This window comes from Triturus cristatus, chromosome 8 (genome assembly GCF_964204655.1).
Source record: "Triturus cristatus chromosome 8, aTriCri1.1, whole genome shotgun sequence".
Classification (NCBI taxonomy): domain Eukaryota; kingdom Metazoa; phylum Chordata; class Amphibia; order Caudata; family Salamandridae; genus Triturus; species Triturus cristatus.
The window spans coordinates 275,544,312-275,571,051 of record NC_140591.1 but is presented as its reverse complement, the minus strand read 5'-3'; the positions used below and the strand labels follow the sequence as shown (position 1 = coordinate 275,571,051).

Here is a 26,740-nt window from a genome sequence, read left to right as displayed (position 1 = left end):
CCCAGGTTTGTGATTTTGTAAATATGGGGTAGCATCAAAATCCATGGGAGTGGGAACCCCACGCAAAGCCCATGGAACACCTTCTTGACGCAGAATAAGGCAACGCAGTGGCTTGCGCTGTTATGTCTTACTCCATATCTATGAGGACATGAAAAGCTGTGCACCGCCTAATGGGTATGGTCGAGATGCTTGCGCCACTGGAGCATCAAAAAAAGTGTTGCTCTGGCGATGCAAACCTGTCATAAATAAGCACCAAAATATTCTGTAGGTTTTTTTTTTTAGGTTTTTCGCCATCAGCTATCTACATATAAAATAATGGGCAGCGTAAATGAAAAATAAATAAAAAAGTTGTTAATCAGTGGGAAATGCACTGCAGTACATTATGAAACTTCTATTAGTTAATGCACTGCAGAGGACTGTGTGCAACTGGAGAGCCATAGAATTAAATATGGATTGGTGCAGTGGAGAATAGTGATATGTATTCTTAGTGCAACGAGGTCACAGCCTGTGACAGAAAGCACTAAATATGCAAGTCATTATTTTATTCTTGCATTACACGCAGTGGAAGATAGAATGCTGCAATCTGTGCAAGTAGTTTTACTATAAAATTGTGCTTCCAAAATGCAGATTTTAGTAATTCTAGAGCCTATGTAATGCAATTTTTTTCTTTTTAACTTAAGTCGCTTCAACACCTTTTTAAGGGTACTAAGGACTGTGTAAATACAGTTAAAATTAAAAGCAAGCACTTCCCAGCCCAATTGTTAACTCTTTGCTCTTCCACTCAAAGATTTGTTTTTTTGTCATCACAAACCTTGCAGTTATTTGATCAATTAAAGCCAGAACTGCCCATCCTTTACACTTGCAGATTAACTGATTTGCATTTCATTCAGGCAAGCAGCTGATAACGATCTAAATTAGCCATCCCAGGACAGCTGTCTTTTTTTCAAAAGGAAAGCAAATCTTTTGGATTGCAGGGACAAGTGAAGCTGGGGAATGCGCGACCCCCTTTCCAGGACTCCAGGGCCCCCCCTGGGGGTCGCGCCCCACAGATTGAAGACCTCTGCATTAAACATATTTACCTAATGGAAATTGTGAGAAGTTGGCCTGGTATATGATGTTCACTAATTAAAGTGACCACCTTGTACCATGCCAAGCAACCCTTACGGTGTGGTTGTAAGTCAACCTTTTCGGACTAGCTGCCCTAGTGGTAGCGTAGGCTAAGCAGTCTTTGAGGCTAAACTCGTTAAAGCGTGTTAGGCAGGCTGTTTTACCATATGTAACCCCCCTTTATACCAATGAAAGGACACCACACGGATATATATTCAAAATATATATGTATTTATTACTCAAAGTATCCCCTAGACTCTTTATGAGCACAGGAGCACAAATCGTTAAACAAGAAAATATTACAATATACAGAAGTGGCACTTTATATGGATAGGCCCTGGTGGCCGATCAAACCATATACTAAAATAGTGGTATAAGTACCACGAACAGGAAAGGGAAAAGGCCTAGGGCCTCTAGAATCGCTGGGCCTACAAGGAGCTAACTTCAGTTAGTGACCAGGAGGTCCACGGGTCGCGTGTGCAGTGAGGAGAGTTACACGCGGGCTCCCATAGGTTTTCAATGGGTGCGTAAAAGTTCAAAAGTTACTGCTAGAAGGGTCTTCTGGATGGACTACGAACTTAAGACTTAAAACACAGACACTAGAGATGTTTCTCTACACTTGGGCACCGGAGTGCCAGCTTTACCTCACCCACAGGAAGCGGGTGCATAGGTCTCGAAGTGCGTCGGGTTTCGTCTATCTGTTCAATGGAGCCTGATGACAAAGATGCTGCAGGCGGTCGGTCCAGAAGAGATGCGGTGGATCCAAGAGTGGATCGGAGTTGTAGAAGACCTGAAAGCAGAGGGGACAGTGTTCACAGTCACTAGCCAGTGACCGGCGTGGCACCAGGTAGGTACCTGGCGATGTCGGGTGCAAACAGGTGATGAGGGGTGGCTTGTCTCCGCAGCCACGTGGTCCCTGAAGGTCGACAACGTCCAGGAGTCGGTTCACGAGCTGTCCCACGCAGGCTCTCGCTGTCGGCGGTGTAGGCGACTCGGAAGAGGCAAACAAGCCTTGGCAAAGGCAGGAGTCGTGGAAAGTAAAGAAAGCTGATTGTTCTGACCAGTAAGGTCAGAGGGGCTGCTCCTTTGGAGAGCAGCAGGGGCCAGTCTGGAGCAACCAGACCAGCGTCGTAGATTTCAAGGTTCGTCGCCAAAATGGCCACTAGCCAACGGGCCAGGGACCGGGCAGGTGCGTCGAGATGCAAAGTGCAGAGGGGCCCCGCGCAGATCGTGGAGATGCTGGAGGGCTCACCTTTGGTGCAGATGCTGCTCGGATGTTGGGCTTCTCAGGACCCAAAGCACAACTTGGAGGGAGCCTCTGTTGTCGCGCTTGCAGCTTGTCGTCGGTCTTTCAAGATGGCTGGCTCCACGTGTCTCGGTGCCTCCACGGGTTCCTTCTTTGCAGGGACTGTGGATCGGGCTGTGAGAGGTCTGGAGGTCCAGGTCTTGTCGGGCTCTGGGCTCGGGCTCCGGCGGGAGGCGGCGGCAAAGCAGACGTCGAGTAGCTGGTTGGTGCTTGCGTTAGCAAGATGGTCACTCCCTGACCATAGGAGAGATTTCCTTCTGTCCTCTGTGCAGCAGAGCGTCGAAGTTCCCGTCTTCTTCTTGTAGTTAAGTTGATTCCAGGATGTCTGAAGTCTTAGGACACAGCTCCTACCTTTAAGCGGATTCTAGGGGCCGGACTACCTGCTAGGTCCCTCCCTAAGGGTGGGACCAGGAAGGGGGGTGGTTACACCCCCAATCCTTTGTCCAGCTCGCCCCAGGTCCGGAGCTGGTGTGCCCCAGGACCGGTTTGAACTGGCATATGCACCGAGGCTCCTTGTGAGCCTCAGGCATGTCTGATTCTATTCAAGCCCTACCTGACCAATACACAAAATCCTGTCTGGGGTGGTGCACGCACCTCCCCTGGCAGGAAACCCTTTGTCCACGTCTCCCAAGCTGGAAGGACTCCCAGCAGCAGGAGGGCAGACTTGTGTCTGTGGTGGCAGCATCCATTTTGTGGAGCTGAGGCTATGTCTGATTTTACCCGGGTTTCAGGTACTGTACACGTCGTGTCCCTCTAGAAGGGTGGAATGCTAACCCCGTCGCCAGAATTGGCGAGGGGTTAGTATTCCAATTCGTATGACACCTTACTCGACATGTTTTGATAAAGCCAAACCAAAGATAGCATTTAACCGCGAGGTTCATAATGCACTTAAGAGTATATGGTATGGCGATATCTGGAAACGGTAGAAGGAAGTTGTTCCGACCACTGCAGACAGGCTCAGCTCATGCCAGAGCACCATCTCACATGGAACCAAGCACTCTGCCTTCAGGATTGTTAAGGCCTGCCATGGGAGTGACTTATAGGTTAACATGTGTCCCATTTAAGGTTAGGTATAGGTATACTACACCTAAGTAAGAGGTGGTTACACCAACTTACCCCAGCTGAGTGATCAGCCAGTTGTGTCAAATTGCTAGGCCAGGCCAGGGGTGGCACAATACATGCTTCAGCCTCTGGTAGGCCTTAGATACACCAATGCCCTGGGTACCTAGTGTACACTGGTACAGGGGCTCACAGGGTGATCCAATTCCAATTGGTTATGCACCTAGAGTGCATAGGGTCAATTTAGTAGAGAGAACAGCAGGCTGGGGGTCTGATTAGCAGGCCCACAGCCTCAATATGTCAAAAACCAGTGAAGCAAAAAGCAAAAATTTGGGGTGACCATAGGATAGCAGACCCTACTCTCCTACAGAAATGTCGTACAAAAAATGTCAACAGGAAATTAACCTGTCCTTACATACATCTTAGGCCAGCAAACAGTATTTTCTCACAGCGAGGTTCAACATGAAAATATAGCCAAAGGTGTGGTACATGCTAATGGTACTGCATTAATTTGATAATATAACTCAATACATTAGTGTGTTCAAAGGTATGCTGATATGTTCAGGCTACTGAAAATTTGGAATAAGTATATGATGGTTCTGTATCTCAGGATCTTCATTGATATTCATAAATGCCAAATAATCCACCACTGTCTGCTCGAACCTGGAACACCTCTTTAATGGAATTAACTGTGAAGAATGTTCTAAATCCAATTTAAATATCAATGAAAATCCTATGTTCGAGGCATATGAGCTGCAGATCACACATTAGCATAGTAGATCGCCATCTGGTGTTGGGCTCGGATGCTTGCACTTTGTTGTTGTCTTAGAAGAAGTCTTTGTAGTCACAAGATAGGCGACTCCTCCCTTGGACGATAGTGCGCATGGGCATCAACTCCATCCTTAGATTGTTTTTTTCCGCCATTGGATTCGGACGCAACTTTTCCGCTCCGAAATCTCAATTTCAAACTTTTTCAAAGCGCAAAACTTCCAGAAAACCATCGGATTCAGGAGCAAAGTTCCCACACAGTGACCATCACAAGGTCTGCAATCTGTGCCTATCACCTGAACACGACGAGTCCAGCTGTCCAGCCTGCGTATCCTTTCGATCGAAGAAGCCTATTCGCGATCGAAGGGCTCGGCGACTCATCATGGCGCAGAGACCAGCTCTGGAACCAGAGGACATCTTTGATGAAGGCCCCGATGTCCCGGAAAAAGATTCCGAAGCTCTCGAAATCGTGTCAGGCAAAAGACTCAGACGACCCCATCACTCCTAGGCAACGAGTGAGTACTACTGCCTCTACCCCAACCCCTCCAAAACCAAAGGCAGTGGTCAAGACTTCGCCTGTTGGCCCCAGTCGAGACCGAAAACATCCTTCTGAAGCCCCGCCTCCGGGCTCGGCTCTGAAGAAAAGAGACAAGCCTTCTGGTAGCTGGGGTCCGAGCAAACCTCATGTAATTGTCCCACCGGCGCCTTCGGCACCAAAGCCAAAGGAATACTCGGCTCCGAAATCGGCTCCGACGCCTTCCACCTACAAAACGGCCCCGAAATCCCAGAGGCCCGTGGATAAGCTGGCTTTGAACGTTTCCAAGCCTGAAGATCCAGCTTCGGCTCCGAAACCATCATCCTCGGCACCGAAACAGAGGCCTAAGGACTCTAATACGCCTTCTAAGGCCAAAGACCATAAAGATCAACTGCAGCCTCGCTCGGAACCGAAAAAATCGGCACCGAAAGCGATTCCCGAGGAACAAGAACTTTTTCACCCACATCCCATCGATCCAAGGCAGAAAAGATTTATATAAATCCCAAAACAGGACATGTCACGGCTGTGCCATGTAAAAAGAGTTAACTGGACACACCACCTGCTCCAGTTCCTGCACAGAAGAAGGACTCTGCCACATCACCAATGCCTCCTTCTCCTCTACTGCCTTCTAACCCACCCCCTCTGCCTACGCCACCCTACCCTCTAACTTCTTCACCACATACACCACCTCCAGATGATGATGATGATGATGATGACTGGGGGGGGGGGGGGGGGTTAGCGGGTGATCCGAATGACCCGTTCACGGATTCAGATACCTCACCACTAGATGATTTGGCATATCCTATCCCAACAGATCTACCAGGCCCACAGCCATATCCCTCAAAACCATCTCCCCCAGATGATCACCTTGGGTTTGGACAGTTATTAAATAGGGCTGCACTTTATCATGGTGTCACAATGCAGTCAGATGCACCAGAGGAAGACTTCCTCTTAGATACATTTGAACAATCCCAAAAGTCAGTGCAAATCGTACCAATGATCAAAGGAGTCATTAAGCATGCCCCCGAAGTATTTAAAGATCCCGTACGTGCCAGGATTCTTAACCGCAGAATAGAAAAGAAATATAGGCCTGCCCCTGAAGATCCTACTTACATCAAAGGACAGTTGCCTTTGGATTCTCTAGTCGTTTCCAACGCTAGAAAGCGCGCCAACTCCCAGACCTCTGGGGATGCGCCACCCCCTGATAAGGAATCCAAATTGCTAGAAGCTTCTGGCAAAAGGGTAGCGGCACAGGCAGCCAATCCCTGGCGTATTGCCAACACACAAGCACTGCTGACACGATATGACAGGGCACATTATGACCAGCTGGAAAACCTATTGCAGCATCTGCCGGACCAGTATAAAACCCAGGCAAACGACCTTATCCAAGAGGGCAAGCTAATTTCAAATGCGTCAATTAAATGTGCAATTGACGCAGCAGACACTGCCTCTAGATCAATCAACACCAGTGTACTCCTTAGATGACATGCCTGGCTACGCATGTCAGACTTTTTAAGCAGGAGGTCCAGACTACCATACTTAGTCAGCCGTTCAACCAAGAACAGCTTTTTGGCCCGGCTGTGGACACTGCACTAGAAAAAATGAAAAAGGACACTGAGACTGCTAAGCCCATGGGAGCGTTACAGTCTCCACAAACGCGTGGCTCCTTTTATCGCTCCTTCTGCAGGGGAGCCTCCAAAAACATGGGCGCAGACACCTCATCTTCATTTAAAGCCACTACACAAACATCCCCCAGTAGAGGATATTTTAGAGGCGGATACAGAGGAAACAACAACAAAAGAAAGAGGTTGAGGTAAGAACAACGCTCGCACCTCCCCCACCACTAAACACTGATTTTCCTCCGCTCCCCCCAGACCATTCCACTAGGGTCGGGGGCAGAGTAACACAGTTCCTACCTGCCTGGAATTCCATCACAACAGACAGGTGAGTAAGACAGATTTTCCAATATGGTTACTGCCTGGTACTTACAGCTACCACCCCCACACATACCACCCAAACAGCGTCCAATGTCTGCAGACCATCTTATGCTCCTCAAACAAGAGGTTCTCTCACTGCTTCAAAAGCACGCAATAGAGCCAGTTCCCTTAGAGCATCAAGGAGCAGGGGTCTACTCACTGTACTTCCTAATACCCAAAAAGGACGGGGCTCTGAGACAAATACTCGACCTCGGACCCCTAAATCTGTACATACACTCAAATCATTTCCATATGATCACTCTTCAACAAGTGCTCCTGCTGCTGCAACAAGGCGATTTCCTTGCCACACTAGAGCTCAAGGAAGCCTACTTCCACATTCCCATACATCCTGCTCACAGGAAGTTCCTAAGGTTTGTAGTGGACGGACAACACTACCAGTTCAGAGTCCTTCCATTCGGAGTGACCACCGCACCCAGAGTATTCACGAAATGTCTTGCGGTATTAGCAGCACATCTCAGAAGACAACAAATTCATGTCTTTCCATATCTAGACGACTGGCTAATAAAAGCCAAGTCATTCGACCAATGTGTTCTACACACTCACCAGACCATCCAAATGTAACACAACTTGGGGTTCACCATCCACTACACCAAGTCGCGTCTCCAGCCCTCTCATATACACCAATATCTAGGAGCCACAATAAACACCTCCACAGCGCTACCATATCCCAGTCCAGCCAGGATAGCCAGTATACAAACTCTTATCACAAAATTTCAAAACCAACACTCTCTTCCAGCCAGAGTGTTCATGCAACTCATAGGCATGATGGCATCTTGCATCTTCATTGTGCTTCATGCAAGGCTTCAAATGCGTCCCTTACAGGAATGTCTAGCGCGTCGGTGGAACCAGCTCAAGGACAACTTACAGATCTGGTGTTGGTGGACAGTCGCACACATCGCTCTCTACAGTGGTGGAACATAACAAACTTGTCCACAGGGCAGCCGTTCCTCGAGCCTCTTCCACAGATAGTGCTGACGACAGACTCATCACTCACAGGATGGGGAGCCCATCTCCTCGGACACACAACTCGGGGCAAATGGACCACTCAACAAAAAGTGCTCCATATCAATCACCTAAAACTACTGGCAGTATTCCTAGCACTAAAATCCTTCCAACTACATGTACAGAACAAGGCTGTCCTCATCCGGACGGACAACATGACAGCCATGTATTACATACCAAAACAAGGAGGCACACATTCTCTGCAGTTGTCCCAACTCGCACAAAACATTTGGAGATGGGCCATTCCTTAGAACATATACCTACTTGCAGAACACCTTCCAGGAGTTCACAATCGGATTGCGGATCTGTTAAGTCGACAGACACAACAGATTCACGAGTGAGAACTACATCCACAAGTTCTACTACCCTTTTTTCAAATGTGGGGCCAACCAGACCTAGATCTGTTCGCCACACACGAAAACGCAAAATGCCCAACCTTCGCCGCCAGGTTTCCGCACCCGGAGTCAAAAGGCAATGCGATATGGATGAACTGGTCAGGCAGATTTGCGTACGCTTTTCCGCCTCTCCCACTCATTCCACTAGTGATACGCAAGCTCAGGCAATAATCTCTCAAACTGATCCTAGTAGCTCCCACATGGGCACGCCAACCGTGGTTCACAACACTACTGGAACTCTCACTAGTTCCACTCCAAAAACTAAGTCTCTCCCCGTCCTTAATAACCCAGAACCATGGAGACATCAGACATCCAGATCCAGGTTAACTGAATCTGGCTCCTGAAGTCCTAGAGTTCGGTTACCTTAACCTTCCACCGGACTGCATGAACATTATCAAAGAAGCTAGAAGACCTACTACTAGAGCTTGCTATGCTGCAAAATGGAAAAGATTTGCCATTTACTGCACTAACAATAATATACACCCACCCGATGCCTCCATCCAAAACATCATTTGCTACTTATTACATTTGCAAACATATAACTTAGCATACTCATCCATACGTCTGCATCTAGCAGCATTCGCAGCTTACTTACAAAGTCGACAGCACTTGTCACTCTTTAGAGTGCCTGCATTCAAAGCATTCATGGAAGGTCTTAAAATAATGATTCCTCCCAGATTACCACCCTCTCTGGTGTGGAATCTAAACATTATTCTTACTAGGCTCATGGGACCCCCATTTGAACCTCTACATAAATGCGAACTGCAGTTCCTTACATGGAAAGTAGCTTTCCTTATTGCAATCACATCTCTCAGAAGAGTGAGTGAGATCCAGGCTTTAACCATACAAGAACCATTCTTACAATTACATCGCAACAAAGTGGTTCTTAGGACAAATCCCAAATTCCTTCCAAAAGTCATATCTCCTTTTCATCTTAACCAGTCAGTGGAGTTACCAGTGTTCTTCTCTAACCCAGACTCTGTGGCAGAGAGAGCTCTTCACACCTTAGATGTTAAAAGAGCCCTTCTTTATTACATTGACAGAACTAAATCTTTCCGCAAAACAAAACAATTGTTTGTAGCTTTCTGTCCACCACATCAGGGTAACCCCATCTCAAAATCTGGAATTGCAATGTGGATAGTTAAATGTATCCAAATATGCTACCAAAAAGCTAAACGCACACTAACAGTTCCCCCTAGAGCGCATTCCACACGCAAACTAGGGGCTTCAATGGCATTCTTATGGAACATTCCCTTAGAAGACATTTGTAAGGCAGCTACATGGTCTACAATACACACCTTCACTAAACACTATTGTGTAGACGTACAAGCAAAGCAACAAGCTTCTGTGGGCCAAGCTGTCCTTAAAACTTTATTTCAAACTACTGCAAACGATACAGTTGACCACCGCTAGGGGAGATACTGCTGTATAGTCTATGCTAGTGTGTGATCTGCAGCTCATATGCCTCGAACGGGAAATGCTACTTACCAGTATGCATCTATTCTTGGCATGTAGAGCTGCAGATCCACACACACCCATCCACCTCCCCGGGACCTGTATCTGTTCCAGTTCTATCTTAGATATACACACATGGACATCTCTTTTTCTTCTACTAACTCCATCATTTCCCATCATGGCGGACAACAATCTAAGGATGGAGTTGATGCCCATGCGCACCATCGTCTAAGGGAGGAGTCACCTATCTCGTGACTACAAAGACTTCTTCCAAGACAACAACAAGGTGCAAGCATCCGAGCCCTACACCAGATGGCGATCTACTATGCTAGTGTGTGGATCTGCAGCTCTACATGCCAAGAACAGATGCGTACTGGTAAGTAGCATTTCCCTTTAGGCTGTCTAAGATGTCCTTTTCTTTCTGAATGCTGTTCAATCTTGCTGAAGATGAATAACGCTTGAGTTTTCATCATCTGTCATGGAAAGAAACTACCTTTTAGCATGTTGAAAAGAAAACACAGACTGGTAGACTTGCCTTGAAATAGGAGAAAAAGAGACTGCCCCTTTAAGAACCTAGAAGTAACCCCATTACCCATAATGCCTTGTACTGACAATTGCCTATGAGAGTCAGGGCCCGATTTTACTCGGTGGATGGGCTACTCCGTCACAACGGTGACTGATATTCCGTCCCCCAAAATTTAAATCCCATTGGATGTAATGGTATTTAGATTTCGGCCAGTGGGATATCCATTGCCATTGTGACGGAGTAACCAGTCAGCCGAGTTTTAAATCAGGCCCTCAGATTTTTCTGGATCCTTCTCACAGGATCTCTGAACACCTTAGGTGCACTTCACACCTCTGAAAAATAATTTTTTTCTATTGAAAAAATATTTTTACTTGACATTTCCATCTGTCTTCAAGTAAACCTCCTCTCACACGTTGTTTCTGTCAGAATGCCTTCTCTTTTACCAACTGTCCTTCTTGTGAAAGGAAGAAGGTATCTTCTGATGCACACACAGTCTGTGTGGCATGTCTGTTTCCATCTCATTAGGCAAAAGGATGTGACCTTTGTAGCAAAATGTTTGAAAAAGACTCTTAAAAAGACAGGGCACCAAATTAATGTCTGATGCAGGATATGAGTGCAGAAGAACAAGAAAAGATGATGACTGGAAAGATCTGCCTCTCGCCCTTCCTCTGGCAAAATTTGTAGATCTGGTAAAGACTCTCACAAAGGGAGATCTACAGGCAAAAAATCACCTTCAAGACCACGCCATTGACGTTATTCTCATTGACACAAATCGGCTATGTCAAGACCAGCGGTGTCACCATCCAGAGGTTCAGCGCCACATTGCTCCCCTTCGAAAGAAGGCTCGATGTCGGCACATCCCTGTTCACGCGCGCCATCAAAATTGCTTCAAGAGTGTCAGCGTCTCTGATGCCGCCGAATATCTCGATGGGACCCCTTATCAGCGGTAACACACACGATGTCGTAAAGGCACACATGACAGTTACATCGAACATCATCGTCGAGAGTTTTACAAGCGGTACTCTTTTCTTCACCCAGACGGTCTGGATCACCTTCTGCTTGTTTCACCTCATTTCAAGCATCCTGTGATCTAGGCATTCAAATTGATGAGCCTCTCAGGCCGTTGAGAATAGTCATCGCACTTGGATCCCTTAGGCTTACCACCAGTTAAAAGGACAACACAAGCAACTTCCATGTCCGCATTCTGAAAATGGGAACCTCCTTCACCGATTAGGACAACATTGCACAGAACACCCTCTAACAGAAGGGATACATCTTATTGTATCTCAAGATCTCCTTATTCTGATTCACCACAGACCATCGTCACTACTACAGTCGTCTTCTAGAGTATCTCCTGCAGATGATCTTCTTAACTTTCAAGATGCCTTAATTCGAGGAGCAACTAAGTTAAATGTTAACATGAACATATCTCAACCTAGTTGCCCCCCCCCCCTCAGCTCCTTGAGACCCTCATGGGTGAGTAGCGCGCTCTACAAAACCCTGATTGATTGATTAAACCCATGGTTTCTGTCTTTCTAGATACTCTACAGCTAACAACAACTCTGAAATCTCTTCTGTCTCTTCTGCTAGGCCTTTTGAACATTGTAGAAGAAATATGTCTTAAGTAGGCGACGGGTAAAGCCGCCACTCTAAGGCTTCTAAGGAAATATAAACCTTTTCAACAAGATCCTGATTTCCTCCTAATGGATCCTAGACCGGATACAGTCATTGTTCCTGTTGTAAGACGAAAACCTGCTTCTGCTCAGGAATCCACGTCTCCTCCTGACAGAGAGAGCAAGAGATTGGACGGTGCAGAAGAAAACGATCTGTGGTACAGCTGCCACTCACTTAAAAGATGCCATGCATCTGCTCTGCTAGCGAGGTATCTTAGAGAGACTTGAGATGGTATGAAATATTTAGCCTCTTATTTACCTTCACATAGGCAACAGGATTTTCTTGAAATTGTTGATAAAGGCTCTCTTATCTTGAGCCAATCTATTAGTGTGCAGTTGACTTGGTTGAACTCTCAGCTATATCATTCTGCCATGGAGTTCCACTAAGAAGATCGTTCTGCCTTCGTTTATATTCCCTAAACCTGACGCCCAATTAAAAATAGCAAATTTACCTTTTTCAGGTATCTCACTCTTCAGACAACATACTGAGAAAGAAATGATCGTACTGAAAAACGAAGCAGAAACACTCAAAGCTGTAGGATTGGAGGAACAGAGAAAATGCAGTCTCTCAGAAAGGCGATATTACTATCAAAGGGTTTGAATCCCCTTGATAGCCATACCAGCCGCATCACCAACAAAGGCAAACCCAAAAACAATACCAGAGATCTTCTTACTCCAGAAGAAGAAGTTCCTCAAGTAACAAACAAAAGTTCTGACCCCCTTCTCCCCACAGTTTCCCACTCCTTTTAGGAGAGCGGTGACTCTTTTTCTGGATGAGTTAAAAATTATAACAACTGACAGGCTCTAAACATCAAACAAAACGCATAGTCTATTTGATTCAAACAGATTCCTCTTCCCGTCCCACCAAAACACCTAACGAGCGGTCATCTACCAAATTTGCAACATGAAACGCATTTTGTACTACAAAAACAAGCAATAGAAAAGGTTCCCTCAAACCAACTCAACAAAGGAATATATTAAAGACATTTTCTTGTCCAAAAGAGAAGCCAAGCTGTTAAAAATAAGGTTTCTGGTTGGCTAGGGTAGGCACCTAAGCCAGGCAGAATCCACCACTCTAGTCAGTGCAAGTAAGTTATACACCAAACATAACTTGTGCTCACCCCCTGGCACAGAGGCGTCAGACTTATTATCAGAGGCATTGTGTAAAGCGTTTGCGCAACACAATCATATCAGTAACACCATAAATGAATCACAAAAGAGACTCTACACAGTTTTATATAAGCATATTGCATACATTATTCATAAAACAGGCCAAAACAACATGAATCATAAATACTGTGCATATTACAAAGCAAAACAGTATACACTATAACCTTAGTGCCTAGAAATGTAGCAGTTTGGTTGGAGAAAACATGTAAATCATCAATGAATCACCCCAAGCATATCAGTAACAACACTTCACCATATATCACAAAATGCTACCCTATGCACGTAGGGTAAATCCTCTACATCCACTGGGAACATGTAGCACATCAGCGCTTCTATTATTTGGTATGCAGGTATGCAGTATGGGGGGGAACTTATGAGCTTCTTCGGAATAAATGGTGGCATGGCCTGTAGATCGCAGAAGCCTCTGTATGCCTGCTGCATATAATGCGGTAATTCGCCCAAACAATCTTCGACCAGCAACTGGACTGGCCCTTTGCAGGATTGGGTTGCAACCACCACAAACCCCGGTGATATGGTACGATCCTGGGGGTGGGGGGATGCAGTAAAATCCACAGCCTTCCAGTTACCGGTGCAGGTGTCCTCTCCTAGATCTCTGGTCCCGCACTGCTCGCAAACACGAAATGCAGCTGTGGTCCACCCATGGGTTCTGGAGAATACAGTACCCTTCGCCTGGCGAGAATCGGTGGGTACTGAGGTGGGTCTCTATTCTGGGACCCACGTCGCCGATCGTCCATGCCTCTTCAGTAGGCAGGAGCTAAGCGGGGGTTGCAAACAGGCTCCTTGGGGTGGGGCACACGCTGGCGCTGAACAGTCCTGGGCCTGGACTTGGTGAGCGCTCTCGTCTCGGAACAGAGATGGGGCTCACCACTTGAGACAATAAAAAAGGGGCATCCGTATTGAAAATGACGGCTTTGCTGGCACAGCGAGTGAGTCGATCTAAATCTGCTTACTTTCCCCAAAATAAGACTCGCAGCTTGTGCTTGTTCAGTATCCTTTGTAGGTTATAAGGACGTGCTCACCACACGCTAGCTTTATAACTGAAGTGAATTAAAAAAAAGTGCCCACCATGCACTGGTTGATGAAAGATGAATTGCTCACTACGTGTTGAGAACACTGAGGAAAACACAAGGCAGGCAGCAGTAGGCAGGGAGACCAGCACAATAAAGGCAATTAATGGCAGTTCGTCCTGGCAGTCCAGCAGTGCCTAATGAAACCAAAGTCAATGAGCAACTGGCAGCAGGGCAACAAACAGAAAAGCAATCCAGTGAGTCCTTGATGCCACCTAGTAGCAGGGCAACAGCAGAAGAGCAGTCCAGATGAGTCATTTGAGCAGTGCAGCAGTCCTCCTGACAGGTCCCAGTTCCAAAAGTACTCTAAAAACATCGGGTCAGAGCCCCATTACTTATGCTCAAAATGTATTTGATCTATGGGGCTCTTCAAAAGAAATCTTAGAAGTGCACACCCCCCCTTTCAACTCGGCTCTGGCTCCAGACGAACAGTAGGGGGTAATTCATCCCTTTGTGTGAGGGCAGGACACAGCCTATACAAATGTAAGTGCACCCGCATCCCTCTCTCCCAGCTCAGGAAGACAATCAGTATGCAGATGAATGCAGATGTAACCCTGTCACACCCAACCCTTCCTGTGTGATGGCTGTCTGTAAAGTATGCATAAAGTGTAGATGTCACTCTGCCCTAGACGTGGATTGGAGTCGAGCTAAAAAACTCTACAGCAGGGGTCTTCAAACTTTTTTGCTCTGAGCCCCCCTAAGGAAAATGGTTTGAAGACGGACCCCCCTCCAAAACTTTCTTGCAAGACTTGGGGAGCGGGAGTGGTACGGCTGAGCGCAGGCTGCTAGGAGTATGAGATAATTTCAAGGGTACTTTGCTGTAGCTCATATTCTGCTCTGAATATGAGCAGCATAAAATAGCAAATATGTCACATAATTAGGGTATTGTAAGCCCCTCATTCTCCTGGACCCCAATGCAGATGTACCTGCTAGACTAATGATAGCTGCAGCCCTGAGTAGCAGGCTGCCTCTCTGCCTCTGCCTTCTCCTACCATTCCTGGCCATCCCTCCAGCCCTGACACAGACTCTGATCCGTTCAGACAAAAATGAGTCCCCACATGTTTACCAAATTTTGCATCAACAGTTACCTCAGCTCTAATGCTAGCAAGGCCCCATGCCTCTTTTGCAGAGTAAGACAGTCATGATTCTGATGCAGTAGGTCCCTCAACCCCCTGGCATCCAGTACCACTCTACCTGCTTCACTAATGATAGCTACAACCTTGCAAAACACAGTCTCATTGGCTCTTTGTTAAAAACATAGGCCCCAATATTGTGTCATACCCCTTCTGTCATCTCTCTTGGGCCCAAGCTAAGCTGTCTCCTCTGTTTCAACATTCACTTCCGTGGGGCCATTAGTATGAGGCCAAAAATACTGGCACAGCCAGGGTGCACTAGGGCCTAATGCAAACAAGGAAGGATAGTAAAACAGCCATAATTGGGGTTTAGCTGGCCTCTCACACCACTGGGCCTCAGTGCCATTGCACCTGCAGCACCAATGATACTTACATCCCAAGTCCTCAGCCCACTACGCAGAGATATTACTCCTAGGCCTGAGGCTCAGGGTAGACTGTCTGTCCCTTTGTGTAGTTAAAAAAACAAAAAAGGGAACAAAGTCCCTCATCTCTCTCCCCCTCCCCCACACACACACGCTCAGTGCTTGGACCCTGTTCCCTAAGCAACAAGGGTGGCCTAGTTCCTAATACTAGCAAGGAAAATGGGCCTCCACTCCACTCTTTGCTAAGGTCATAATTGGAGTGCAGTGACCCCCTCACAGTCTTGGTCCCATTGCTACTGCACCTGCTACATAAATGGTAGTGCTGGCCCTTTCATTAAAAAAAGCCCCCATATGTTTCCCAGATGTCCATTTGTAGATGAAAAAATTAGCCCCTAGATTGCCCCCCTCCTGTAGGCCATGTCTTTTGATTTTATCCATGGATCTGTCTCTTTTCCTCTTTTTCCTGAGCCATCACTCTGAGGCTGCAGGGGTCCGGAAGATCAGGACTCTGTTTCTGAATGCGACCCTGTAGGCTGCCCTTCATCCTTCCTGAAAGGTTGTCTGCATGTCGAAGTGGGCAGGATTTGTGGGGAACCATGTGCCTATGTATTTTTTCAGTTCACAAAACAAATTCCCATACTTTTTGTTAAACATAAAAGAAACAACCATCCCGAAATATTATTGTGGACATTGCAGTGCCTCTGGGTCAAAGTGAAAAGTGAGGGGGGTGGGACTCTGAAGTGTTGAGAGGGCGGAACCGAGTTTAAGTAGAAATAGACCTTTTCACCAATGTGCCTGCTACCAGAAAGAAATGTAAATGTTGCAGTTGTTTAATCACCAAATGTAAGGGCTGCTTGGGACCCAGTATAAGCTTTAATTGATGGAGTCACTGGTAGTTTCATGATGACATGTGACATAAGAGTGTTGAGCTGTGTAAAGTGTCCTTTTAATGAATACTTATGAAATGCTTGCCTTGGGTACAGTTTGATTACCTGTTACTAAATATATAAACCACTTGTTTTGCATAATTATGGATCTGCCCCGTTTGCCACATAATCCATCGTTAGGTGCATAAGCTGCATATTTTAGAAAAAAATTGTTTCTAGCTCAAATGGATCCAAAGTTACTAAAATGTGGCGACATGTGGTCCCACGCAATGGAAGGCCCTTGACGGAGGTTAAATTGTAACCTTTCATTTACTTCTTTCTGTATTTGGTAGTTAAACTGGTACTAATGAGGTAAAATATTTTCCCAAACAATAGTACCATGTGAAAAAAGTTCCAGATAATGAAGTAATATTGTAAAAAAAATATGCCACATATTCCACATAATTTGCCTTTCTGCTTGCATAATTTTGTCAACCCTAATTCCAGTGGCTCTAACTAAACCATTCTGCAGCACCCTCTTATATTGGGTGTGATTAACTTTTAAAATAATGATTTAGATATTGACATTCACAGTGCTTTCTGTTACAGGCTTGGACCTCATATATTTATATACACACACGTTCCCTTTCCCCACCGCGCCCACCAAAATTAATTTCTGTAACTCTTTAGCCTCTTACACAAACATCTGTAGTGATTGCATTAACCATCGGAGGATTCATAAGTATTATCTTTTTTAATTTCTGTTACCTGCAGGTGAAAAAATAGCACATAGTAGTTCCTGAATATTATGCTCCTTTTAATCATGTAATTGTTCCTTGAATGTACTTCAGATTCTGCTGGTAAATGAAGACAGCCTGGAAGCACGTTTTATAAACCAATTCACCCTTCCACGCCATTTTAATTTACAAGTTGTTACTGAGGCATTCTTCCCCCCCCCCCACCCATCCCCCATCCTCCCGGGAGCACGGCCATGGCCCACCAGGGGGGAGCGCCCACAGTTTTGAAGAACTCTGCTGTAGAGTTCTAAGCACAGAGAAATGCCCACATGCTAAAAGTGGCATTTCTATGATAGTAATGTAAAATCAAACTACTCCAGTAATCAGGATTTATCACTAACATTCTAAACATGCCAAACATGGCAACGCCACTCCTTTCAGATCTGTACTTGCCACTTAAACATATATAAGGGAATTCTGAATACTAGCCTATGAGAGGAGTAGGCCTCACAGTAGTGAGAAACAAAATAGGCCGTTTGTCACTGTCAGTACATGTCACACAATAAAGGCACATGTCCTACCTTTTACTAACACATCACCCTGCCCAGAGGACGACCTAGGGCCTCCTTTAGGGGTTACCTATATGTAGTAGAAGGGGAGTTTAAGGCTTGGCAAGTAGTTTAAAATGCCAAGTTTAAGTGGCAGTGAACTTCGCTCGCAGGCCCTGCAGTGGCAGGCCTGTGACGGGTTTGAAAGTCTACTCCTGTGGGCGGCGCAATCAGCACTGCTGGCCCACTGGTAGCATTTTATTTACAGGCCCTGGGTATATGGGATACCACTGTACAAAAGAGTTATAAATAAATTAAATATGCCAAACAGGTGTAAACCAATTGTACCATCTGTAAAGGAGAGAGCACATGCACTTTTGAACTGTTTAGCTGTGGGAAAGTGTCCAGAGTCCTAAAGCCAACAAAAAGAGGGTCAGAAAAATAGGTGGAAAAAGTCGAAAAAGTTTGGGGATAACCATTCACAAAGGGCAAGGTCCAACACAAGCCAAAAAATTTCGACCAGTCCATCATCATCAGATTTGTCCCCAAAGAAATATTCAGAATGTTGGCTCTTCATCAAATCTACCCACACTTAAGGAAAGGCATTTGGCTATGTTCAATACATTTACAGGACATATTGTTTCGCATTCCAGTTTCCCTTCCTCACTGCAAATTTCTCAGTAGACTGGTAGTAAACTATCACTTAGTATGCTGCACCCCCCCTGTGGTGTTAAGTCAGCTCCTGGAACTTTTTCAAAATACACGGCAGTGATCGCAGCTCACCTGAAAAAACAAGGAATATTTGTATATCCGTATCTCAATGATTTGACTGATCAAGGCAGATTCACAGTCAAAAGTGAAACACGTCTTCAAATCTGCACCAAAATTACTAGCCAGATTAGGTCTCAGAGTAAATTTCAAAAAAGTCGCTTACAATGTCTGATTTTTTTTTTTAGGTACTAAAATAGATGCACAAAAAGCAAAGTGTATCCTTCGGAGGAGAGGGTTCATCCATACAAAAGATATGTGTAGATCTGATCCAGGTACCTGACACATGGGAAACAAAAAATAAGGGACCCGGCCACTTGCTGTGTTGAGTTCCTAGTTATTCCCGTTTGCTCACTTTGTGGAAAAACCTTACGGTTTTTCGTAAAACCCTCACCTCATCATAGGGTCCTTCCCGTTCCTTTACCCCTGTACCCTATGATGAAGCATGCCACCAAGGGGTAACCCTGGTGGGTGAGGGTTTTACAAAAAACCTTACGGTTTTTCCACAAAGTGAGCAAACAGGAATAACTAGAAACTCCACGCAGCATTATTTTTTGTTTCCCATGTGCCAGGCTTTGGAGGGTGGCCCCAGCCCAAATATCCTCTAACTCCCTAACCTTTTATGTATACGGATCTGATCCAGGTGAAAAACCATCCGTTCATCAGATCTCCTCACCCCTAGGATCCATGACGACATGCATATTCAAAGTCTCAAATGCAAGACTATTCATAAGACTATTCTATACTGTCTAGAGGACCAATGGTCACAGAAAACAAATTTACTTAACAGACCACGTTCATCAGTCTCTGACCGGGTGGTCCAAAGCTCAAAATATACTCCAGTTGCAAACCATCATCACGGATGCCTCCCGAATGGGGTGCGCATATGTAACATCTAACAATTCATGGTCTGTGGTCTCACCAGGTGAAATCTTACCATTTCAATTTTTTGGAACCTAAAGTGGGAAATCTGGCTCGCAAAGCCTTTCTACCATGTCTTTCCTTCAAAGAAATTTTTATTCAAACAGACAATACCACAATGATGTACTACATCAACAAACAAGGAGGAACTGTTATATTTCATATCAGTACCCTACTTTAGGTCCAGGGAACATCGTACACTTTCCCTACATCAGCGCCCGTTATTTCATAAGAACGAACCTTATAAGGACATAACTCCAAATAAGGACCGAATGCCTTGTATGGACATAACGCCTTATAAGGACTGTAGCCTTTTATGGACTAAACCTTTCACCTAGTTCCATGCAGAGGGTGGGTTTTTCCCAATCGATATTGCTAAGACGTTGTCCTTAGCGCATATGAATAATTGATGAGTACACTCTCCAGGAGGTACACTTCACCTCTTCCATCGGCGCACAAGGTTTAATCCCCAACGTCATCCTCATACTGAACAATGGGGTACATAGACTGTATAAATACAGCACCTCTTGCTATCAGAAGGCAGGAGTAACCCGAGACTTCGAGGCCGACACACTGACCAGAGACGCTGCAGCTCCAGCATGCCATCGCTCCAGCTGACAGTGGTCTGACGATCCCTTGCGTGGTGTCCAGCTCAAGTCCAGGACAAAGTCCCACACTTTCACTATTCAGGTAATGGGGTTCGACTGAAAGCCTAGTGGGATTCTTGGCTCTTAGGCTCTCAGGCTTAGGCTCTATCGCACCTACTCGCATACCAGGTACACTTAGGTACATCTAGTCAGGCATCTTAGGAGTGCTCACTTTATTTTATAAATGCATTCTCTATTCATGTGTCTGTTCATGACTATTACACAATGGTAGAACAATACTATTTCTTTTTATTCACTGTGCTGCTGGTTTTATGTCTCTGCTACTGTATTACATTTATAGCAGCACATATATCTTACATGAGAAGAACAACGGTACAATAAAACTCTTATTGTAAAAACGCCCGACTGTTTCTTCTGTGTATCTCTCCGAGAGCAAAACAAGCAAGCATGAGTGACTGGGTTAAAAGTAATATATATATATATTGTTTCCACGAGTCTGAGGTTATTGTGTTCTGAGGTTGCCAAAAAGGAATCTCTCTGATAGCAGGAGAGTCTAGTGGCACTTCGAGCTAGCTAATGCAAACCATAGGCTAACATATGCGGCGGGGGTGTACGTAGTTAGTCTGCCACCATACCCACAGTATATCTTATCCGTAAACATCGTGGGTCCTGCATGACAGGGTACTTTTGGGACTACACTACAGAACGAAATCGAGACAATTATCGCGTCAAGCCTAAACCATGTGGCACTGGGGAACAGCAAGAGGCTTGTTACGCAAGGCTATTTATATACCAGGAGTGAAAATGTCGAGACAGATTTTCCCAGTCGTTACCATGATGAAAATCATGAATGGGTTCTCAGCGATGAAATAACACAATATATTTTGACAGAGTGATCTACTTCTACATTCAATTTGTTCACCACGGCACAAAAACAAAAAATGTTGAGACTTCGCATTCAGAGTACCAGAGCCACGCTTAGTGGGCATTGTCCTTTTGATCAACTGATCAATTCCATTTGCTGACGTTATTAAGCCTGTGCCACAAGTGATTTTACCAACTGCGGAAATCTAACATGAAAATGATCCTTATAGCATATAGTAGTATTATGTACTCATCCCTCCTTCTTGCCAAAGGTAGTGTTTGATTTTCACAATAATCAGTCCATAAAATGACCTACATTTTTCCCTAATCCTTCTACAGCGGCAGAAAGATCTCTTCATTCTCGATCTATTTAAAGGATTCTCAGTTTCTGCTTAGACAAATTAAAAGATGTTAGAAAGAATCATCAACTCTTGTAAACTGAGGTAAGCTTAGTCAAGGTTTAGCAACTTCAAAGCAGACTATTGGAAGATGGATTGTTTCATGTATTTCTTTATGCTACCAATTAGCCAAAAAGAACTCCCCCAGTGAAACCTAGGGCTCACTCAACATGGGGCAAAGCAGTAACAACAACATTTTCCAATTCTGGACATTTTTAAAGCACACTCCTTGAAGTCTATACATGCTTTCACAAGACACTACTGTTTGGTCAGATACTCAAGCTGAACCTTGAATTGGTTAAGAAACACGTAGAAATCTTTTAAGATGATTATTTTACCACTCTTTGGGAACAAAGCATTTTCTCAGAATAGTTTTTCCCTATTGAATATGCTGTTTTCTCATATCATGGCAAAGATAGCCGCAATATTAATTTATTTTTAGTTTGCTACTCTATTCAGCCTTACATTGAATTTTCATTTAAATTAACTTGGATTTAGAACATTCTTCAAGTTAATTCCATTAAAGACTATATTTTCAAAGGTGTTCCGGGGTCTGTGCAGGCAGTGGGGAATTATTCAGCGTTTGAGTTCAATGAAGATTCCTATGATGCAAAACTAGGACCATAGGTATGTAACCTTTCCTTATGCTGTTTCGGCATACATTTAAAATTGGATAACTGGCTATTACTATATATTATGTATGACATAGTAACTTGACTAAATGATGGGTTGCAATGTCAACAGTTTTTTTTGCATTTAATTGTGTTTATCAAATAGTTAAGTAGGTACTCTGTTTCATGTGTAATAAAAAGGAAAACAACCCAAGTATGGACTCCAGATTAGACTGGCTTTCAGTATAGATTCAGGTTTCAACTTTTTCCAAATGTACGTATCTAATCACCCTACAACCTGTGAACATATTATCAGAGCAGTAGTGCCAAAAAACAATACATACTTCCAAATTAAATGTTTCCACACCACTTGTCTGTTACATGTTTGTACAATAAACATCTTCTTAATGTTGGTACCTATTGAGTTTTCCTTATGTGATGTCTAATGTTATAAATAATGTAGTACATGTTGTCATCGGTGATGTCATCAATTCTATCTGTTGTGATGGCGCTTGATGTAATATACAATGTATTGTTTGCGGAGTAGCGTTTCAAAACTTCTTTAGTAGTTACATTGCCTTGCATATTTGGTTTTACAGAACAACCTTATTTTCCTTTAACTGTTTCTTTGAAGAAAATGCCCTCAATTGCTTAATCATTTTCTTTGTTAATGGACACCAATTTGTATTTCAGTGAAGCTCAGAGAAGAAGATCCAATTTAACTGACAAAAATGTTGAGAGTTCAAGTTTTGTGTTGCTAGATGAACAAAATGATCCTTTACAAGAACTCATTGATGGAAATTTCCCTGTGAGTATTGACTTATATGACTCCATGACAAATCTGTGTAGTCCTCTGTTTTCCTTCAATTGCTAATTAGTGTCATTATCACTCGTAATTTATCTAGGAAGTTTTTTATTTTTATTGCAATATCTCTGAAAGATTAAGCCTTTTAGAAAATGTAATTGGAAGCACTCTTGCATGCAATTGTTGCTTAGTTTCTCGATTAATTAAATATCGCTACCTACAGCAGTTATCCGACCACCAGTTATCCTCCTTAAAACAGACTGTTCTTCAGTTATATATTCTCCAGTTAGCCTGGTAAACCCAGTAAGCTTGTGTTAGGTCTGCTTGATCCATCATATGTCGGTTCTTTTCCTTTAATAAATCAGGGTGCTCATTTATTTGAACATGGAATGTATTTCATCTGTGCAGGGCGCAAATGTGAGAGCAGCAGATTATTTTTTTCAATAGTCAACATTTTGAATTTGTTTATTTTGCAGAAAATGGTTATTGAGAATGCCAGAGAGAAATTTCTGAGCAATAAATCCCTGCAGGAGAAGCTTGCTGAAAATATTAATAAGTTCTTAGGAAGGTAATGCACTACTATATAAAGAACATTTGTTCTGAATTTACCTCATATTGGAAGTGTCTATACTTAAATACATTTATGTGGTTGCAGTGATACTAATATTGCCCAGGCAGCAAGACCAACAGACAGTTCTGCTATGGACACCGACAATGCAATTGATGAAATCCTTGGACTTGAGGTAAAACTTTTTTCCCTCAGTATTCAATGTATGTATTACATGGTAAATTTTTATTTTCAAGCAATTCTCTTTTTGTCTTTAATTTACTATTTCATATCATGTGAATGAAAAAAATAAGATTTAAATTTTTTTTTATTTGATATTTGAGTCTGTGCTTTGTTTATAGAATGTTGAAATTCCTATATGTGCTAATATCCCTTGTTTATGTATTAAAGTCACTCTTTTCAGCAATAGTTATGTACTGTTAAAGGACTTTAAATATGTTCTGTCAAGCTTTGTGAAACTCTTAATTTTTTTATCCAGTTTTCCTTTGTATCTAATGTTGTGAGACGTTACCTAATGTTTCACGGTTTGAGGAAATTGTTTAAGTAGATAATCCAAAACTCTAAACTAGGTATTTTTTTTTTTAAAGTATATTACAATTCCATAAGATATTATTTTACTATTTTTATAATGGAGGAATCTAACTGCAGATTCCTCACCTTTTGAATAGAGCAAAATATTCCCCCTGGTCACGGAATGGATTTAGAAAATCTTCATCAGTATTCCTGTGCACCGGCAAGTCATGCTGGCGGCTCTGTATCAATGTTATTCCGCACTGGATATAACATGAGCAGCCCTTTATAGGCACCACCCATGTGCGCTGACATTAGTTCCTTTCTTTGCGTTCTAGCAGATACAGAGCTACCCCTCATTTCTCAGAGACCACCTTTTTGCCAAACATATCTACCAGAGTGCAAGGGAAAATGCCACCACCCAAATCTAGAAGATTACCTGGTGGGGAATGTCTATGTGATCCACAAATAGTTTGCCTATGATGCCTGTGGTCTGACCATGCCTCCAAGGCCTGCAGCTACTGTGCCTTCATGTACCTCAATGCCATCTAAAACCTGGAACTGAAGCTCTCCATGGCAAAATACTGAAAGACTCCATGTCGCAATCGGTCAAAGTTTAAGTTCATGTTCTGGGCCCACTCCTGCAGCCGTTCCCGCAACAGAGCGCCATTGCGGTGCAAATCCTCAGGAAAGTCCAAGAAAAAACACAAGTGGTCCAAGCACAACTTAGCTCTAGGTCGCGTTCCCAAAGAGATTCCACTTTTGAACCCATTGTGACCTTTATCCCATGGCAACACCGCAGCAATATAAGGAATTTCATGAAGCCATGCTGCAGCTTTTTGCCATATTGCTAGCTCCCTCTGGCATACCCTCGGTCCCCAGAGAGCCAAGGGGCCTCCCAACTGGGCTTCGTCCGGTCTTCCGCCATCTGGCTTTGCTTTGGGTTCTGGACTGACTTCGGTGCCGGTCCCCTCGCCTGCGGCACAAAGGAAGTCAAAATGATGTCCACAGATGCCTGTGTTACCAGCTCTGGAATAAAGTGGCCAATCCATAGTGGTTTCGAGCGCTGAGACGGCACCGTCCACCTTCGACCAAGACCACATGCTGCTTTAACTGAGCCACCCTTTTGAATCTGACAGTGCCTTTGCTGTCAAAAGAGCCCCTGTCTGTCACAAATTGTTTGCCACAGATTCTGACAATGGTGGATATGATATTGGAGACTAATATGCCCAGCTGTGACCTCAAGCAAAAATTGGTAGAGACAAAGCTAATGCGGAGGTAAAACACATGGGGAAATATGAAACACACGTTGCTATGGGGAACGTGAAAGGCCAGGCGCCACCTTGACAGGAATACTGAGGCCCAAGAGGGAATTAGATGGTATGGTGGGTGTTAGACCTGTCAGCCCTTTGGGTGGTCCCTCCTCATCATTATTTATTTTGTCCCACTTTTGCCTCAAACCCTGTTATGAATTTTTCCTTTTTGGGAACCACCAGACTTTTTAGTGTTGATGCAGGGCCAGGGAGCCATTTTCCCTACCCCTGGAACTTCTGTCTGAGGGCCTGAGACACAAAATGGAGGCCACCTGTGACATCATCAGAACCCACTGGAGATTTCTAGAACCTTCTGCAACATTCTGGAACCCTGTGACAGTTGGAGGCAGTTTGGAATGTTGGGAGGCCATCTCAGGGTGGCAGTTGGCACTTGACTGGAGAGGGGAGAGGACAGAGATTCAGAAGGAGGAAGGAGTGAGGCAGCAGGGGTGGAAACCAGTGCTTGGAGTGGGGTCCAGAAACCCACCCTTGATGCTAGTCCCTACTGACCAAGCCCAGCCTAGAGCCCTGTGTGGGACCAAGACCAGAAAAACCATCTTAAGGACCTAAATATTGTAAAGAGGCCTTAAAGAAGAAGAACAGCAAGTTCCTGACCTGTTCAGCAGTATCCTCCTGGAGTCCTGACGACGAGAAGCCTGGGGACCTGGAGCCCGAGGTGGAGAAGCGGCGCTGACGGAAAGCAGACGTCGTACCCGGAGCCGCCAGAGGTCGATAGAGGGCGCCGACGGAGGTCGTGGAGAGTTACCGGAGGTCGAGTAGGAAGTCACCTGAGGTCGAGGTGAGGCGTCGACGGGGGAGTGAAGTCCGCCCTCCGGAGTCGCCGGAAACCAAGGTGAAGCGCGCAGGAGATCGGGAGTGGAGGTCGCACTCCGGAGACAACCGGAAGCGGGGAGACCGTGACCCTGTGACGCCGGAACACGACATCGAGCCAAGGCCGCCCAGCGACATCGATCCGGAGCCGCCTCACGGCACCGACCCGGCGTCAAGTAAAGCAGATCGACGCGACATCGAACCGAAGCCGCCCAGCGACATCGAACCGGAACCGCCAGACGGCATCGACACGGCGTCAAGTGGAACAGATCGACGCGACATCGAACCGGAGCCGTCCAGCGATGCCGACCCGGCGCCGAGCGGAGCCGATCATCGTGAAAAGGGCAGTAAGTGGTAGAAAGGGCATTTGAGGCCCTGTGGAACCCTAAAAGACCATTCTAGGGGCTAGAGGGGTGTTAGAACCAGCCTGGGAGTGCCAGGGGTGAACTGAGACTGGAGCAGTGACCTCTGTCAGGGGTTGTGTATTTTGGGGGAGCCAGATCCCTAGGTTACCCTTATTCTACCTCAGTTCAGGCCCAGCCTTGCCCAATCTAGGTGGGACACCCCCCATGTCATCCAAATGACCACAAGCTGTACTTGGGCATAGTAAAACCAGTCTACCTCATAAATGTGATCTGATTTGCAATTGTAATTGATTGCTTATATTATTTATGGAAGGCGTTTTATTTATGGTCTGACTGTATTCATTCCTGCATAGTATTTATTGTCTGACAGTATTTAATTGCCCTCTGTATTTATTGCACCTATATTTATTCCGTGTTTATTTATGACCTGATCCTATTTATTGAAACCCCA

At 44.8% G+C, this 26,740-nt stretch overlaps 1 protein-coding gene across 3 annotated transcripts in view; it reads left to right on the top strand.

Annotated features, from left to right (window-relative positions):
• NPAT (nuclear protein, coactivator of histone transcription) overlaps positions 1–26,740 on the top strand; it is a 352,831-nt gene that overhangs the window by 65,875 nt on the left and 260,216 nt on the right. For all 3 annotated transcript variants that reach the window (XM_085621511.1, XM_085621512.1, XM_085621513.1), the window contains exons 8-10: positions 22,591–22,705; positions 23,179–23,270; positions 23,358–23,445. In XM_085621511.1, coding sequence (XP_085477637.1) covers positions 22,591–22,705; positions 23,179–23,270; positions 23,358–23,445 — 295 coding nt within the window. The remainder of the gene's footprint in view (positions 1–22,590; positions 22,706–23,178; positions 23,271–23,357; positions 23,446–26,740) is intronic.